The sequence below is a fragment of the Petaurus breviceps genome, unplaced genomic scaffold (genome assembly GCF_028583685.1).
Source record: "Petaurus breviceps papuanus isolate PSGF00001 unplaced genomic scaffold, PetGlider_PUasm1.0 118, whole genome shotgun sequence".
NCBI lineage: Eukaryota > Metazoa > Chordata > Mammalia > Diprotodontia > Petauridae > Petaurus > Petaurus breviceps.
In genome coordinates, this window is record NW_027185616.1 from 19,058,938 (window position 1) to 19,076,569 (window position 17,632).

A 17,632-nucleotide genomic window follows, 5' to 3' on the forward strand; every position below is an offset into this window, starting at 1 on the left:
CAGACACAACTGAAATGACTGAACAATAAAAACAATATAGATTAAAATTTAAAATGTATCTATACATTCCCCCCACCTTATTAAATATTTACTAGCAAACCCTTGAATTGATCTAGCACATTCCTTGAGCTCAGTAGGAGTGCAAAAGAAGGCTGAGAGAATGAAGTCATCATCAGACTAGAGTTAGCAGCAGTGACTATAGGCTAACAAAACTACAACAGCAGCAGTGATAATAACTGACATTTATATAGACCTTTAAGGTTTGCAGAGTGATTTACTTCCATTATTTCCTTTGAACCTCAGGAGATTCCCGGATGAGCTTATCAGAAGCACTAGCAGGTGTTATCACAATAGAGAGAAAATAGCAGAAGAGGACCCCAGCAGTTTGAAACTGTGGGGAAAGCAGCTTATAGCCTGCTAGACCAGCACTTGTCATTGGCAGCTCTATGAGGAGCAGAGGCAGAGACAGGGTTAAGTGGGAATGCAGAAAAATGAGCTGGCTTGTCTCTGGGTAATTTCTCTCCATATGAGTTTTCTGTGTATGTGTTGTCTCCTATACATGTCTTTGCATGCTTTCTTCATGTGGACTCCTCCATGCCTGTGCTTTCTCCATGGGAGCCTCCTTTGTATAGGTACTCCTTGGCTATATATATGTTCCTACAGTGGTGTGGAAGCTTACAGGAAAGTATGCCACTGTGAGGATGAGATGGAATTCCCTTGTGTCTTATTTTACTATGCTGCTTAATTACGCATCCCTTGCTTTGAACGGATGTGTTTTCTGCTTGGTATGGTAAAAGAGAACTCTTCACGGAGGCTCATAAGCTATGGTTTTTAGTAGGTCCTGACTGCAAACATCCTTTCCACCTGCATTAGTGGTGGAGCGGGGTGTAGCACTATGTCTGAAAAAGGCCCTGGGCTACAACAAGAAGAATTTTGTCCACTTCTCCAGAATTTCCTCTGCAATGGATATTGGTACAGAGGCTACAATTATCTTCCTGGTGATCTGTTTGCCTACCCGTATCACAAGAACTGGCTTCCCAAGATATGATGTTTCCTGTTATCTTTGGGAGCATGATTAAAACCAGCTCCACCATTTTTTCCATTTGATGCCCCAAAGGGAAATCTATGAACTGTCCTTCCATTTACCTGTAATGTAAACAAAAAATCTGGAAACACGTAAAAAATGAAGTTGGACTTTTCATTTTCCTAATCACGTATCCACGGATAAAATTCTAAGCCATCAATGATGGGCTTGACCTAGTTGGAGTACTTTTACTTTCCATCCCTAACATTTAAGATTCTCCTACTTAACATGAGGCATTATGGGAAGAGTACTGGCTTTTGAGTCAAAGGGCTAGGGTTCAAGCTTAGTTTGGATGCTTGCTACTTGTGTGACTGGGCAAATCACTGGGCCTCTGTTTTCCTCGCTGTAAGATGGGGGTTGGGATGCCTAAGGTCTCTTCTAGCCCTAAATCCTAGAATTAAAACCATGATTTAGAATATTCTGGGTGAATTGAAAGGGCTCTTGGTTCTTCTTGGTTCACAGTACATATTAGTCAATGGCTAGGCCCCATTACTTCTCTGAATCTTCTCTGAAACCATTTCATAAACCACTATTAATATCTATCCAGAGATATCAAAAGCTTGTTCTACCAAGTTGGAGGCAAACTCCCCAACTTCTGAAGCAAGCAACCTCGATTTAATTATGGCAGGCCTGTCATGGCTGCCAAGTTCTCTCTTCCATATCATTAACTGGGAAAATTGCCACCCTGTGGCTTTGTTTCAAGTGGGAAGGTTGTGTGCTTTAATACTGAAAGACACACCCTCAGGGAGCCCTGACAGGCTCCTTGAGGTGCACATGGGCTGTAGGAATCCACATATTTACCTTTAAGAGGAATGAGCTAGAAACAGGTTCCACAGGAGAGTATACCAGCTGAATACAAGTGAGGAAAGTTGATTGGTGTGTGACCTTCCCTGAAGGATTCTCTTGGTTCAGTTCACTTTTCACCTCCTACCTTGGGGCTTTCCCTGTTTGACTTTGCAGACAATACCAACTGGCTGTTCATCCCAAGCAAAACAGATCCAGAATGTCCCTCCCATGAAGCCAGATGCCTGTCTTGCCCACCTCCCTTAGCCTGATTTTGGTCTTGTTGCCAATAGTAAGTACGTGGCATGTGGGTCTGCTGACCTTCCTGGATCTGGGACACTTTATTAGTCTTAATTTTACTCCATCTCTTTCTTGCAAATGCTTCTTTGAATTGTAGAAAAATAAAAATCCATTTCCTTGTCTTTTTTGGAGGAGTAACAATTTTATAACATAAAATTTGATCTAATTGGAGACTACCTGTGGTATTGAAAAATGAGTATTGGGAACAGCAGAGCTAAAAGGGACTCTGGAGATCATTTATTCGAATTTCTTATTTATTTCTCCGTTAAGGAAACTGAGTCCCATAGAGGCTAAGAGATCTACCCAAGACCACACTATGAATCATTCTATTAATGAGCAAGCATTTCTTTCTTTCTTTCTTTCTTTTTGGAGGGCAGTTGGAGTTAAGTGACTTGCCCAAAGTCACATATAAGTGTGTCAAGTGCCTGAGGCCACATTTGAACTCAGATCCTCCTGATTCCAGGGCTGCTGCTCTATTCACTGCGCCACCTAGCCGCTCCCGAACTAGCAATTCTTGAATGCCAATTATGTGCCAAGTCCTAGGCTAGGCTCTGGGGACACAAGTATAAAAGTGAAATAATTCCTGCCCTCAAGGAGCTTACAGTTTGGGGGGAGAGAGGGAGAGGCAACATTTATACAAAACAGATGCAAAGTTATTTGGGGAAAAGGGCATCTGGGGAGAATTGTGATTTCATGTAGACAGTTGCATCTCAGCTTAACCTCAAAAGAAATGATCAGGAGCTGGGTCTATAATTTAGTAATCAGGACTGAAAGCTTCCAATTCCCTGCTACTTTTCCGTAAAAGAGAGTTTCTGCTTTATTGAAGGACTACTTCATCTGTCCTCCCCCTCTCTTACAAGTTCATGTGGCTTATTGAGGCAGAAGGATATGTGAGAGGTTATTTGGTTTAATCCCTTGGTTTTATATATGGGGAAATCGAAACCCAGGAAATTTCAGTGACCTGTTGTAGATCACACTGTCGTTGTTGTTCAGTCATTTCAGTTGTGTCTAACTGTTTATGACCCAATTTGGTGTTTTCTTGTCACAGATACTAGACTGGTTTGTCATTTCCTTCTCCAAGCCCATTTCACAGATGAGGAAACTGAGGCAAACAGGGTTAAGTGACTTGCTAGGAAGTGACAGAGCTAGTAAGTGACTGAAGCTGGTCTGTCTGACTTCAGGCCTGGTATTGATGTCCAGGCTTCTGGACTTATCCACTGAGCCACTTAGCTGCCACAGAAACCAGAACTTGAACTCAGACCTTCTGTCTCCTAGGCTAGAGCTAGCATATAATAAGCTCTTAATAAATGTGTGCTAGTCGTGCTGGTTCCAGGCTCACAAGTACATCTTCTTACACAAATGACTATGGTGAACACCTTGGTTGTACATATATATGTATATATTTGCTTTTTGGAGGGGGGAAGGCAAGGCAATTGGGGTTAAGTGACTTGCCCAAGGTCACACAGGTAGTGTGGCAAGTGTCTGAAGCTGGATGTGATCCTCCTGGCTCCAGGGCTCTGCTCTAGTCACTGTGCTACCGAGCCGCCTCCTTGGATGTATTTTAAGGTTAAATTTTTTAAAGTGTTGACAGGATATGAACAAAGCTTTCAGTCTGATGAAAGATTTGCTAAGATGAGGGTCTCTATAAAGAACTATTCTCTGTAGACTCAGGCAATGTCTATCTTTTTCTGATTAGCCTTTTGAGTATAGCTTACAATCTTGGAACTTTTCCACACTCTGATAACAGCCTTCAGTTTGCTGAAGTTGTCTGGGTTTTGTTCTAATGACCTTCAAATGCAGCAATACGTGTGCTTCCATGAAACACCCCAGGATGTTGTTTGGACTCACAAGATAACTGAGAGCTCTTGGCCTGGTATTGTTTATCAATCCCAACTTTTTTCAGTGTGTTTGATCATTACAGGGAAGAAACATTACATGGCAAAAAATTATTTTCTCATCAACTCTCCTTAAAACCTAATGATAAGAGGCAGTGTGGTAGAGTGAATAAAGAAATGGCCCCCAAATCAGGAAGACTTATGTTCCAAGCCTGCCTTGGTAGGTACTGGCAGTGTGAGTTTGGAAAAGTCACTCAATTTCTTTCTTTCTTTCTTTTTTTTTTTAAAGCAATCGGGGTTAAGTAACTTGCTCAAGGTTACACGGCCAGTTATTTCTAGGTGTGGTGCTGAGTATCTGAGCCCAGATTTGACCCAGGTCATCCCGACACTGGAGCCGGTGCTCTTACTCGCTGAGCCACCTGGCCGCCCCTAAGCAATTGGGGTTAAGTAACTTGCTCAAGGTTACACCGCCAGGTGTTTCTATGTTGGTGCTAAGTGTCTGAGCCCGGATTTGATTCCCAGGTCGTCGTGACACTGGAGCCGGTGTTCCTACTTGCTGTGCTACCTGGCCACCCTGTCACTCAATTTCTTAGTGCTTCTGGCAGGTCTATGAGATTCTAATTTCAGGACCACAGATTTCAAGTTGAAAGGGCTGTCAGAAACCATCTCTTGTAATCCTCTCATTTTAACAGATGAGGAAACTGAGATCCAAAGAAATTGACTGGCTCACCCAAAGTGACATAGGTAGAGGTCAGAAGCAGAATTTGGACTGAGGTGTACTGACTCTGAAGTGTGTGCTTCCCCATACCATGCTTTCTTCTTCAAGCTGCAGAACAATTATTGATCTGTATTTATGGAAATAATTTCCTCATTGAGTGTTCCTTACGCTAATGAAATCACCAGTCTAGACCAAAAATAACAACAACAAAACAAACCAAAGAAAGACTTCCTGATACAAAATGCTCCTGATTTCCAATATTTCGGAACAGTGGGAAAATCGTAACTCATTTCAGTGGGCTTTGCAAGGTGCTTTCCTCACATCAACCCCATGAGACAGTTTGTACTTCGTTTTCCTCATTTTTCAGGTGAGAAAAGAGAGGTCAGATGATTTGACCAAGGTGACACAACCAGAAAGCATCAGATTGGTTCTCAAAAATCTTCCTTATGACTTCCGCACCAGCAGCCAATCTCTACTGCCATCCAACATGGATATAAAGTACAGGTAGCTATCAAAATGGCGCTCTAGGCCTACATTACGACCCAACAGCGATCGCTTTCTCCAAAACAATGCTACCGAAAACAAGACAACATCCCACAAAGCTGTATTGTCCACGTCGATTACTTAGGAGTTATGAAACATAGTTGGTTATCCAGAAACGTTTAGACAATGCTGCATTGTGCTACAAGAGAAAGACAAGGCTTTTCATTTTTAATCAGGTTACAAATTATAGGCCAACCCTGGTTTGGGTCCTGTGAGTGAGCTGATTCAAACTGGTCTGGAAGGGAATGAGGTTGGGGCCTAGGAAGGCTGAGAGGATAAGGACTGGCCTGGAGACTAAAGCTTTTCATTCTTCATCACAGTTCAAATCGAGGTAAAGGCTACAGTGAGCGAAAGTCACTCCTTTGGGATGGCTGTTTGGTACTGCCTAAGGGAAGGGAGCTGACAACATTTTCTCCTGGGGGGAGCTGGCTGCCCCTGTAAGTGTGCTTACAAAGTAACTCACTTTACTCTGGACCATTGGGGCTCATGCTCTCTGTGGACACTAGGTATTTCTAACAAAAGAGCATTTCTAAATAGGTTTTAAAAACCTTTTCTTTATTTTGTAAAAAAAAAAAATATTTCAGTGACTTAATGTAACTCAATAACTTTTTAGATAAGTTCTACTTTATAAAATCGGTACATAATAATAATAGGGGCAACCAGGTGGCATGGAAGACAGAGAACTGGCCCTGGAGTCAGGAGAACCTGAGTTCAAATCTGGCCTCAGACTCATACTAGCTGTGTGACCCTGGGCAAGTCACTTAACCCTGTTTGTCTCAGTTTCCTCATCTGTAAAATGAACTAGAGAAGGACATCACTCCAGTAGTTTTGCCAAGAAAACCCCAAATGGGGTCATGAAGTGTCAGATACGATTAGTTAACCAAACAACAACAACAACATAATAATAACTAGCATTTATCTGGTACTTTAAAGGTTTTTAAAGCACTTTACAAATAGCATTTGATCCTTACATCAACTCTGGGAGCTGGGTGCTGTAGCAGCAAGCACCCCAGCGTCCCCAGGGTATCTGCCAACACAGGTTCTTAGATCTTCTTTGTTAAAGGAAAGCAACTCAAAATGGGTTAACAAGCTTACTTTAATCAGTCAAATATGTATCGTTTACCTAGTTCAGGGGAAAAAGGTCAGCACCCCGAACTTCAGAGTACACAGACAGAATTATCAAGACAGAGAAACAGATCAAATACACAGGTTTCCAAACTGTCCAACCATTACATCCATACCAAATCAACTTCTGGGTTTTTCAAAGCCGGGGGGGGGGCCCTCAACAACGGCTTCCCAGAGTTTCATCTGATCAAATCACAGAACACTTCTCAAAGTGAGCCCCAAAACAAAGCTACACATCAGGACTTATATAGCCTTCTCCTGGCTCAGAGAATGTAACAACCTTATTGACTCACAGGCCAATCAAAAATTATCTACTGAAAAAGAAGCCTCCCACCCCAGGCTCCAGGTGCACTTTAGCCTAGGGGCAGGGAAGATCTTTACATTTGCATTTCCATTACAGGTGCTGTTATCATCACCCCTATTTTATAGATGAGGAAACTGAGGCAAACAGTGGTTAAGTGACTTGCCCAGGGTCCCACAGCTTGTGTCTCAGGCCATAGGCTGGATTTGAACTCAGGTCTTTCTGACTTCAAGGTTCAGTGCTCTATTCATTGTAATGTCTGGCTCCTAATATAATATAATGGGGTTGATAAGGAAAATCTCTGATCATTCTTAGTCCCCTTCCTCCCCTGGATCAATTTACTAAGGTTACAAAGTGGGGTGGCTAGGTGGCTCAGTGAATGGAGCACTGGCCTTGGAGTTCAGACCTGACCTCAGACACTTAACACTTACTAGCAGTGTGACCTTGGGCAAGTCACTTAGCCCTAATTGTCCTGCCTTCTCTCCTCCAAAAAGAAAATAATAATAATAATAAAAAATAAGGTTACAAAGTGGACATTTGTTAGAAGAGACCATCTGCCATGGAGCTAGATGTGTCTTAGGTCCCTCTGGGACATCCACCCTAGCTATTTGATGGGTGGATACACTGATTTCTGATAATTGCTCTCTAGTGATTAAGCAACTTCCTTATTAGTTGACTGAATCTCAGGAGGATGAACTCTCATTGGAGGAGCCACTTTCTTCTCTGGTCTATAAGAGGGGTTTGTGAGATGACCCCTTTGGGACCTTGTAGGAGCTTTCTTTTCCTTAAATGTCTATGCTAGTGTATAGCAAGGGTGGGGGAAAGCATTTCTCCCTTCCCCACCCTCACCCCATATCACTGGTGATTTCCAATGGTACATGGTAGTGAGAGACATGCGCTTGCCCAGGTGATCCTGAAACTGTGGTTTCTTGGACTTCTCAGTTCCAGGCCTTCATCTGCCTTTCTGTTTCCTTTTCTGGACACAGGTCAGTGACTAGTGATCTTAGGAGACGGACATTTCCAAATCTGGAGGGGCAATTCTAAATCTGAGAGTTCCTGAGTTTGAGAGCTGGATTCCGGCTACATAGATTTCCTTAACACTGTTCCTTGGAGGAGAAGGAGGATTATGAAGAGAGACTGACCTACAGTTGAAGGATTCAGGCAGTACTCTGACTGGCCAGATCTGAACCTTGCTGCCCCTCTGTGATACTTGCGGTGAGTTACTAAGGCAGTGGGATGAATGGGAAATATCTGTTCAGCAGACATAAAGATGCTCACTTTTTTGAGAGGTATACTGAGAATGATGATTATTTGATGGCTGTGTGTTTTCATGGGTTTCTGCATGTTCTTTATGTCATGCCTTTTCTGATTTGAAGGAAATAACAAGCAGTATCGTGCCTAGTATCCATATGATGTATTGAGTACCTTCATAGAATCTGTTAGAAATTTCCCTGTTTTTTATTCTAGGGTGAGTACAGAGAAGAAAAGTCCTGGGCAGTGTGGTACAAACCAGATTAAGGTAAGACTGGCAGCTGCTGGGAACACAGTCATCTCAGTAGAATGGAAAATCTACTCAGGAGTTCCTTTTGGGGGAAGTATGATTGCAATCTCAGGAACACCTTACCTTTGGGGTTTCTAAATTGAGTATCTTTTAAAATGAGCTGCCTTTATAGGTATATGAAGAAAATAGTGACGGTGGATGCAAAAATGCAAATAATTAGGATAAGGGCAAAGGTGGGAGACTCTGGATGGGTCCATAAATGCCCAAATGGAGGAGTGACCCTGAATGTGTCTGTGTAGTAATGCCCTGTGAGTACCACACTACAGATCATTACAGTGGAGCTTAAAGCAATGTTGGATCCCCAAAGCCCAACCAAGGCAATTTTGTTTTCCTGAGATTCTTAAAGGTAGTGGCAAGGACGATTTTTGGGGATGAGGTGGTAGAACGATTAGTGAAGATTATTTTACAAGCTCTTCTAATGACAATCAAAGGCAGCAGAGTGGAAAGAGCAAAATCTGAGTCCAAATCCCAGCTCTGCCTCTAAGATCTTGGGAAAGTCATGTCTTTACTTTGGCCCTGAGTCTTCTCATCTTCAAAATGGGGCATGGAAGGAGACTTGGACAAGATGACCCTTTCAGTTCTGAGTTTCTATTCTTAAGAGCAAGCCCTCTATCATAGTATATTCAACTTCTAAAAAATACTAGACTCTTCTAAACTATACACATTTTCCCAGGAATTGTTTGGGAAATTACCGACCTAATGGTGTGCCTCTCAGGTCCCCACTGTCCTGGTGCTATATAACTTTAAATACCTCTCTGATGCCTCTTTTTCTACTCTCAATTCAGGATGAATTTTTACAAGATTAATGTACCAACTTTTTGCTCATCCTACAATTTAAATATATAGAGTAACACCTGACTTGTGTACGGGTCATTTATTTAACAACTTTAAATGAGAACCTGAAAATGATTAAAAAGGGCCTCAGGGTCATCAAAATAATGTCACTTTGTGCATTTTAATCATGGGAAATCAATTCAGGCCCTCACTCAAAATCTATTTACTCTTACTCTAGACAGGATTTTAACAAGTTTAGTTATTTATTTTCCAGTCCACACCATTGTGTGTGTTACAAATTCTTAGAAGTGGATTGGATTCTGATGGAGGTTGGTATAGTGACAGCAGCAAGAAGTGACAGGTCACAACCTGGCAGTGAGGAATGGGGCAGAAAAATTATAATGAACAGACACAAGAGTGAAAAAACCCCATAGCCATCTGGGGCCATTTAGCATAAGGGCTGTTAGAGTCCATTAGCATCAAGGAAAAATTCCAATATGCTTAGTATGATGCTTCCCTGCTTTAGAAGCGTAAAATCTATTTTGGAAAGGTAGCTATATCAAACAATTAAAATTTCTTATCTGTTGGTGTTTAAAGAAATAAAAGTACCAGTTATCTGTGAAAGAAGGAAATGATTTGCTTTGTCCTACAGTAGAGAAACTTTGATGTCTGTATGTAAGGGAAGAAGATTTTGCCTCGATACAGGGAGAGACTGCCTTAACAATTACATCACTTTAGAAAAGAGACTGGGTTAACTTGGGAGATAATGAGCTCTTTGTCACCAGATGTCTGTCTTCCAGTGAGGGATGTCAGGCTAGGGGTCAGGGATGTTAAATTGAGGATTCATACTTCAGGTATGGGTTGAATCTCTGAAGTCATATTCCAATTCCAATGGGAACTGATTCTAAAGATTCTAAATTCTACCGTCCTAAAGAATGTACTCATTCCAGTTGCTAAGTGTATGGATGTACATATAAATGAAGGGATTTATACATACATATATATCCACACATATGACTGCATATATTTATGGTATATCTATACTTATATACAGTAGAAATAAAAAGCCCTTTAGAATACCTACACTGAAAATCCTCCACGATCTCATCTTTTTTTATCCTAAACGTTAACTCCATTGGTAAAGGAAACTCCTGTTGAAGGAACTCCTTATATCAGTCACTATTTTTCAGTTTACACAGTCAATTCTGCCTCAACGTTTGTTTTGAAAATGCAAACTTGGTTGCAAAATGATTACTATATTAAGGAACAGTTTGAGCATAATGTGAATTTCATGTTTGCTTTTATAGAAGAGAAACACTACATAAATGCAGAAAATCATACCTGACTGAAGAGAGCCATGTAGGAATACACAAAACCCACACATGAATACATTTCAAACAGCTACCAGCTTCCCCAGTTCACTACATGTATTACTACAATGTTGTGTTTTGCTATTTCCTCTCCCCCTTTTGTGAACTTTTCTATATAAAAAACCATTTGTTCAATATCCCAAACATCTTAAAGCATCCTGATTTTAAAAATGTCAGGCAGCACATGTAATTTAAATATTGAGGAGAAGCTTGAAATAATGAAGTGGTTTTTTTTTTTTTAAGCAATTGGGGTTAAGTAACTTGCTCAAGGTTACACAGCCAGTTATTTCTGGGTGTGGTGCTAAGTATCAGAGCCCGGATTCGATCCCAGGTCATCCCGACACTGGAGCCAGTGCTCTTACTCGCTGAGCCACCTGGCCGCCCCTTAATAATGAAGTGTTGTGAAAGAAATGAGAGATGGGACCTCTCCCAAGCAATAGGCATAAAGGAATCCAAATTGTGGACCACTGGAGACAGTGCCATAAGAATAAATGTCTATTGTTGGAAGTTTTGTGCCTCCAATTCAATTTTCAGCATAAGCCTTGTAGTTTTTATTGTGTGACTTTACATAGGAAAATGATTTCTGGGAACACATATGGTGCATTACAGCAGTACTGGAGTCTTAAGTGCAATGTAAGGACCTGAGAGGTTAAGTGATTTGTTAGGGTCACAGACTGTATGTGTTGAAGGCAGAATTCAAACTCAAGTCTTTCTAACTCCATCCACTATGACACATTTGCAAAAATCTGTGACTGAGAAGAAACATATTTGGGCAATACAGACCAGGAACTCTCGTATTTGTTAGGAGAAAAGCCATATGTCTATTTCTATACTATTCTCTTCTCTGAGTACTTTGAATAATTAGAGAATTGAAAAGATGACAAAATAACACTTGTGCAGTGAAAATCAGAGTTGTATTTTTAAATAAAAAATACCAAGAACTCAGGTTACATTTATGATAACAGTTCAAGACAGTCACTTAAAAATATATAATTTAAATCTTATATCATAACTTTGTTCTCATTCATCTAAAAAAAAAAGCCAGCAGAAGATGGCAGAACTCAGAACTACAGCCTTTACAGCATAGATGTAAATTTACTGTGTGTGGGGGGGGGGGAGGTTCCCTAAACTGGGAGACAGAGTAGAAGATAAAATGTGGTCCCAAAGAGAAAACAAGAAAGAAAAAGGCATACAGGGTAAATTGTTTTGAGTGAATGTCTGTCTGTGGGCTACTCATTTTTCAAGTGTGCTACTGAGTACCGTATATTTCCTAAAATCAGTGCTCAGAATGCATTTCTCTAAATAACATGATGTTAATTTAACTTAACATCATAAAAATAATTAAGTAAAATGAAAATGTGCAACTACATAAATCCACAGTTAACCTCCAGGCAAATTTCATAAATAAGTAGTTTATCACCAGATTACTGACCATTGGGACGTTCGGACTTCAAATGAGAGATTTGTTTTCTCCTCTGTCTACTGGAAGAGTGCCTTCCACCCCACCCCATGGAGAGAGAAGTGAAATTTACTCTAGATAGGAAGGCCAGCAACATTTTCCATCTTGCCTCAGGTGATTTAGAGTTGTCCAGTCAAACCCAAAGAGATGACAGAGGAAGTTGTCCCTCTGGGTAAACAGTGATTGGCCATTCAGCAGGAAATGATGATTTTTTTCAAATGCCTTGTTTTGCACAATCCTACGAAAAACATGGTTCAATAAATACACAAGGAGCCCAAGCCTGTCCCCTGTGGCTTTTTGCTCCTACATTCTCCCCCGCCCACCAAAATCAGATCAGGACAGATGTGGTAGAATTTCCACTTCTCCCCTGGGTGTTGTACATTCGGTCTCCCAGCTGTCTGAGGGCTGCCTGCCAGGGAGACGTGGGCTGCTGTGGTAGAGAATGTCCTTTTTTTTTTTTTTTTTTTTTACAAAGCATTGGAGTGTTCTCCCGGGCTTCGGTCTGTATGGGTGAAGGCAGCTTTTACTTAAGGGCCTTGGGACGACTGGGTTTCACATTTCCTGAAACTAGATCTGTGGAAAGAGTTCCTGAAATTCAGGGGAGACAAAAAAAAAATCGAGGTGAGAAAGATTAATCAGTCTTTGAAAGAAAAGGAGAGGAGGAAGCACAAATCACCCTCCAGAGGGGGAAGCCTATTAATCATGAAGAAGTCAGTGAGTAAGCATGGCGGGCTGTCCTCACTTCAGGCTGTGCCAAAAAACATAGGCCTCGGGAAGGCGTTGGACTGGAGGCCAGCATGAAAGGGCACCAGAAGGGTCAAAGAGAAGGACACAAGGGGGTTCCAGGCAGAGTGGATCCCATTGTCCTAACTTCCCATCCTCTAGGTTCCTATTATATTATTTTTGTGATTTCATGGTGCTTCTAACACCTTCTCAGGGTCTAGGCCAGTCAGAGAGGGGAAATAAGGCTACCCCCAGGATGGGAGGGAGAGGTTTCTTATCCCAATAATCCAATCCGACAAACATTTATTAAGCGCCTACTTTGTACAAGACACTCTGTTAGGTGCTGGCGTTAGAAGAATAAAATGAAAGATCATCCTTTCACAGTCTACTTGAGAATGATATGTTAATGGAAAATGTATACATGATATTAAATATTTTTTTCAAAGTTCTGTTTTTGCCTTTTGTTTTAAATATAGTTATCAATATTATTAATAGTTATATCACACAAATAACATATTAACAAATAATTATGTATAATAATATAGATATAAATACTATAGATATTATTAATAGTTATTAATATAGTTATACTTATTTCCCTTTAATCCACCCCAAAGGGCCCTTACTTTATTCATGATAATTTGAGATGAGGAAAAACAATAAAGAACAATAAAGGCCTCTCACGGTTAGCAGCACTTGACCCGATTCTTGTTGGAATCTAGGGGGTTCTAAAAGGTGATGGTGAGGTGGGAATGCATTCCAAACATGGGCACAGCCTGGCTAAAGGGGTGGAGGTAGGAGTTGGAATCTCCCATGTGAAGACTAGCAAGTAGGCCACCTTGGATGATGTTTCATGCGTTGTCCCTCCGTTACCTTTTCTCACTTTGAACTCTGAATATTGGCTTGTAAAGCTCAGGGATTTTCCGCTCGATCATGGGCCTGAGGTTTTCTTTTAGTTTATTGTAGTTCTTCTTGAGCTCCTGTTGATACTCTCTCTGGTCTGAAGTGATGAGACGTTTGTTTTTCTCCACTGCCTCACCACACCTGAGCACAGAACAGTCAAATGGATCAAGAGAAGTGTGGTTACTTCATGGTGGAAAAGTGGTACAAATATGCCGTTCCTGGCAGCTCTGAGATTTGTGAACGGTTCAAATGGACGCTGTGGTTCAGCTCACAAAAAGCAGTCCACAGATTAGCTGAATCACAGGCAAAAATCTAGTGATTCAGACTGTTTAGGGATAGCTAAGAGGCACAGTGGACAGAGCACTGGACCTGGAGTCAGGAAGACCGGAGTTCAAATCTGGCTTCAGACATTTACTGCCTATGTGACCCTGGGCAAGTCACTTAGCCCTGTTTGCCTCAGTTTCCTCATCTCTAAAATAAGCTGGAGAAGGAAATGGCAGATCACTCCAGTGTCTTTGCCAAAAAAACCCCAAACGAGATCATAAAGTATCAGACACAACTGAAAAATGACTAAACAACACTTGAGTTTAATCCAGATTAGTACAAAGAATATGGATATCACTTAGTTTCACAGCTTTAAGTATTGACTATGAAGGCTCAAGATTAAATGACAGAATTCTGGGTTTGAATCCTGACTTTGCCACTTAATATTTAATGATCTTGGGCAAGTCTATGCTTTAGTTTCCTCATATGTATAATGAGGTCATTTGGCTAGATGAACTTTGAAATTTCTTTCCAACTATATCTATGATCCTATGATTCAATTAAATTCAAAATTTTTTTAGTACCTACTGTATGTAAGACACTGTGCTAGGTCCTGGGGTTCAGAGATAATGGGATGATGGGAGAGCTGTAAGGGACCTCAGAAGCTATCTGATCTAAATCTCCACTTTAAATGGAAAAATAGATGTCTCTACTATGACCTCATCTGGAGCCCATCTGGACCCCATCATGTGTTTGTATGAATGTGGAGAGGTGGGAGAGGAGAGATGAAACATACACATGAATCACCGTAGTATGAGTTAAAATGAGATGGGTCCACAGAAGAAGTTAGAGAGGAATGAGAGGTTTGGGAATGGGAGACATTACCTCTCGCCAAGGAGATAAATGAAGGCCTCATTGAAAAAATGATACCTGAGCTAGGCCTGGAAAGAAAGGAAGGACTTAGGGGCGGCCAGGTGGCTCAGTGAGTAAGAACACCGGCTCCAGTGTTGGAATGACCTGGAGATCGAATCCTGGGCTCAGACACTCAGCACCACATCCAGAAATGACTGGCCATGTAACCTTGAGCAAGTTAGTTAACCCCAATTGCTTTAAAAAAAAAAAAAAAGGAAGGATTTTTACAGGCAGAGAAGGAAGGGAATCTATTAAATGCATATGCAAATGCCCAGAGCCAGAGAGGGCTTTACATATTAGGTAATGTCTCATAGTCCAGTTTGGCTAAAATATAGGGTACATGAAGTGAATAAGTGTTTAATAAATTTGCAAAGGTAAGTTGAAGCCATTGGATAAAGAGCCTCCCATGACCATGTAAAAAGTTTCTATTTTAGTAGTTGTGGGGAGCCATTGAAGGTTGCAAAGAAGGGAAGAGACATAATCAAACCTGTACAATAGAAAGATTATTTTGGCAGCTGTATGAAAGATAGAATGAAGAAGAAAGAGACTAGAGGCAGAAAGAATAGTTAGGAAACTATCAGAAGAATCTAGGAAAGAGGTAACAAGACCCTGAAATGCGATGGTGGCGATAAGAATGAAAAGAGAAGGTAGAATAGTACAGTGGAAACCGTGGGTCGAAATCCCACCTCTGCCACTTCACAATTGTTTGACCTTGGGTAAGTCAGTTAACCTCCACGGGCCTCAGTTTCCTCATCTATAAAATGAGTGTGACCTCTGAGGTCACTTCAAGATTTAAATCTATTATCCTTTGATCATGAGTTATTGGGGAGTTGGCATCCTCAGGACGTGGCACCTGATTGAGTGTGGGGAAGAGGTCAAGGGGGAGAGTCAAAGGTGCCTTTGAGGTTTCAAGCCTGAATGACTGACTACAGGGGTGGCGGTACCAATAACAGAGTTATTGCACAGTAGAATAGAAACTTCTTTCCTGAAGGTAAGGAATATGTTGCCATTTTAATTTATATATCCTTAAGTTCCACCTAGTAATTGATCCAATAAGTGTTTGATAAAATAGAAAAGCTGGGATGAATAAATTGTTTTAGAGTCCTGTTTTAGACATGTTGAGTTTGGGGTGTATGATGGGACCTATCCAATAGGTCACTGAAAAATTGGAACGGGAGGAGGTAAAGGGGGGTGGAAAGGCAAAGCTTCTAAAAAATATGGCAATTATGTGCATAGAAATGATAGCTGAAGAAATGGGAAGAGGTTGCCTGTGCAGAGTAATAAGAGAAGGCCAAAGACAGACCTTTTCTCCAGGGACGTTCATACTTCAGGGGTCAGAGAAGAACTGAGTGTGGGGAAAAACAAGAGAGTGGTGTCATGGGAGCCTGAGGAGAAGAGAGGGTCAAGGTGGTGTCAGCTAATGGTGTCAAATGCTACACAAAGGTCAAGGAGGATGAGGATTAAGAAAGAGAACCCGATGAAGCAATTAAGAGATCAATGGTGACCTGTGGCTTGCTGGAAAGGCACTGGACTGTGGTGAGGAAATAGGTGTTACAAAGGGTAGAAGACAAAGTTGCATTTTGAGTTATTTTCCTGGTCACGATGATGGATTTATCCTGAGTCACGGAATCATACACACTCTCTTTTCAGTCCTATGGGGGTGAGCAGCCCACATTTTCCATACCGCTGCTCCTGAAGTTTGTGGCTACAGAACACAGCGAAGCCAACTGGTCTCTAACAGAGAAAGCGAATGGTGATGCTGGTCTCATGACTGAGCTAATGAACCACAGTGTTAGTAAGTGTTCCTTTGAACTAATCCATCATTTCAGGACTGACAGAACCGGATTCTTGCCTATCTTTTACATTTCACATTTGATTGAAGTGAAATTACAGGGTACCTAAGGTTATATATCAAAGGTTTGGGAGATGGGGTGGGAAGGAAAGGTATGGCCCATGAATACTGAAAAATTCCCATCACTCCCTCATTATTTTTTTATTGCTTCTCGTTCAACGGTAATGAGCAAATGCCCGTATGAAATTAAATCATGTTAACTACAAGCACTAGAATTGTAACACAAACAAATTATATACAGACAGGGTTAGGGCATGTGAGTCAAAGTCAATGATAGTGTGGTACTTTTTATAAGGTGACCTTTAGCAAAGTTGATTTTGTGACTCTTGTTTTTAGTGGGGAAAGAGTGATGATGAAGCTAACCAATGTTTTAGGAGTTCTGTAATGGTGAATGTGAGACATGGAATAGAATAGTGGATATCGTTCTCTATTGGGAGTCAAGAGAAAACCTGGGTTCAAATCCTGCCTTAGATACTTATTAGCTGTGTGACTATGGGCAAGTCAGTTAGTCTCTCTGACCCTCACTTTATCATCCGTAAGTAAGAGGCTTGGATTACATGACTTCTAGGGTCCCTTCCATGGCTAAATCTATGTTCCAATGTATTAATGATCCTGTTAAAAAAAATACATGTTATGCCTTAATATTATTTAGCACCCCCTTTAAGGTTATTTCCTAAATTCCCACTTTCATTGGTGACCTGGGGCCCCAGAGGGAAGCTGACTAATTTTCCCTTTGGGATTCTATTAGCAACACTGAGGGGCTGTGGTTTTGTAAGCACTGCTGCTCATGGGCCCCCACTGGTGTGCTTTCCCTTAAAATCTGTTAGCCAGACTTTAACTGACTTTTAGAAAAGGGTATTTATTAAGGTGGTATAGGAAGAATACTTGTTGATTATTGGCCTTCACTATGTCTGTTTGGTCTTGACTGGATGCCTGACCTTCCACTGGTGCCTTCTCTCTGATGACATGGTGAATGGTGTGTGTGTGTGTGTGTGTGTGTGTTGTTTGGGTGTTTTGGAGAAATATATGTTGTGAGGCAGGTCAGAGAAGGATCACTGTGCCTATTTTATAGATGAGGCTACAGGCAAAGTGACAGAACTGGTAGGTGATAGAATGAGGACCCCA

The 17,632-nt window shown here is 41.2% G+C and overlaps 1 protein-coding gene across 1 annotated transcript in view; it reads right to left on the reverse strand.

Moving 5' to 3' along the window:
• Positions 1–11,286: 11,286 nt before the first annotated feature.
• DOCK8 (dedicator of cytokinesis 8) overlaps positions 11,287–17,632 on the reverse strand; it is a 329,548-nt gene continuing 323,202 nt past the window's right edge. Inside the window, exons 47-48 of the mRNA XM_069086859.1 lie at positions 13,450–13,620; positions 11,287–12,441 (exon numbers count right to left, since the gene is read on the reverse strand). Coding sequence (XP_068942960.1) covers positions 12,381–12,441; positions 13,450–13,620 — 232 coding nt within the window. The 3' untranslated portion in view covers positions 11,287–12,380. The remainder of the gene's footprint in view (positions 12,442–13,449; positions 13,621–17,632) is intronic.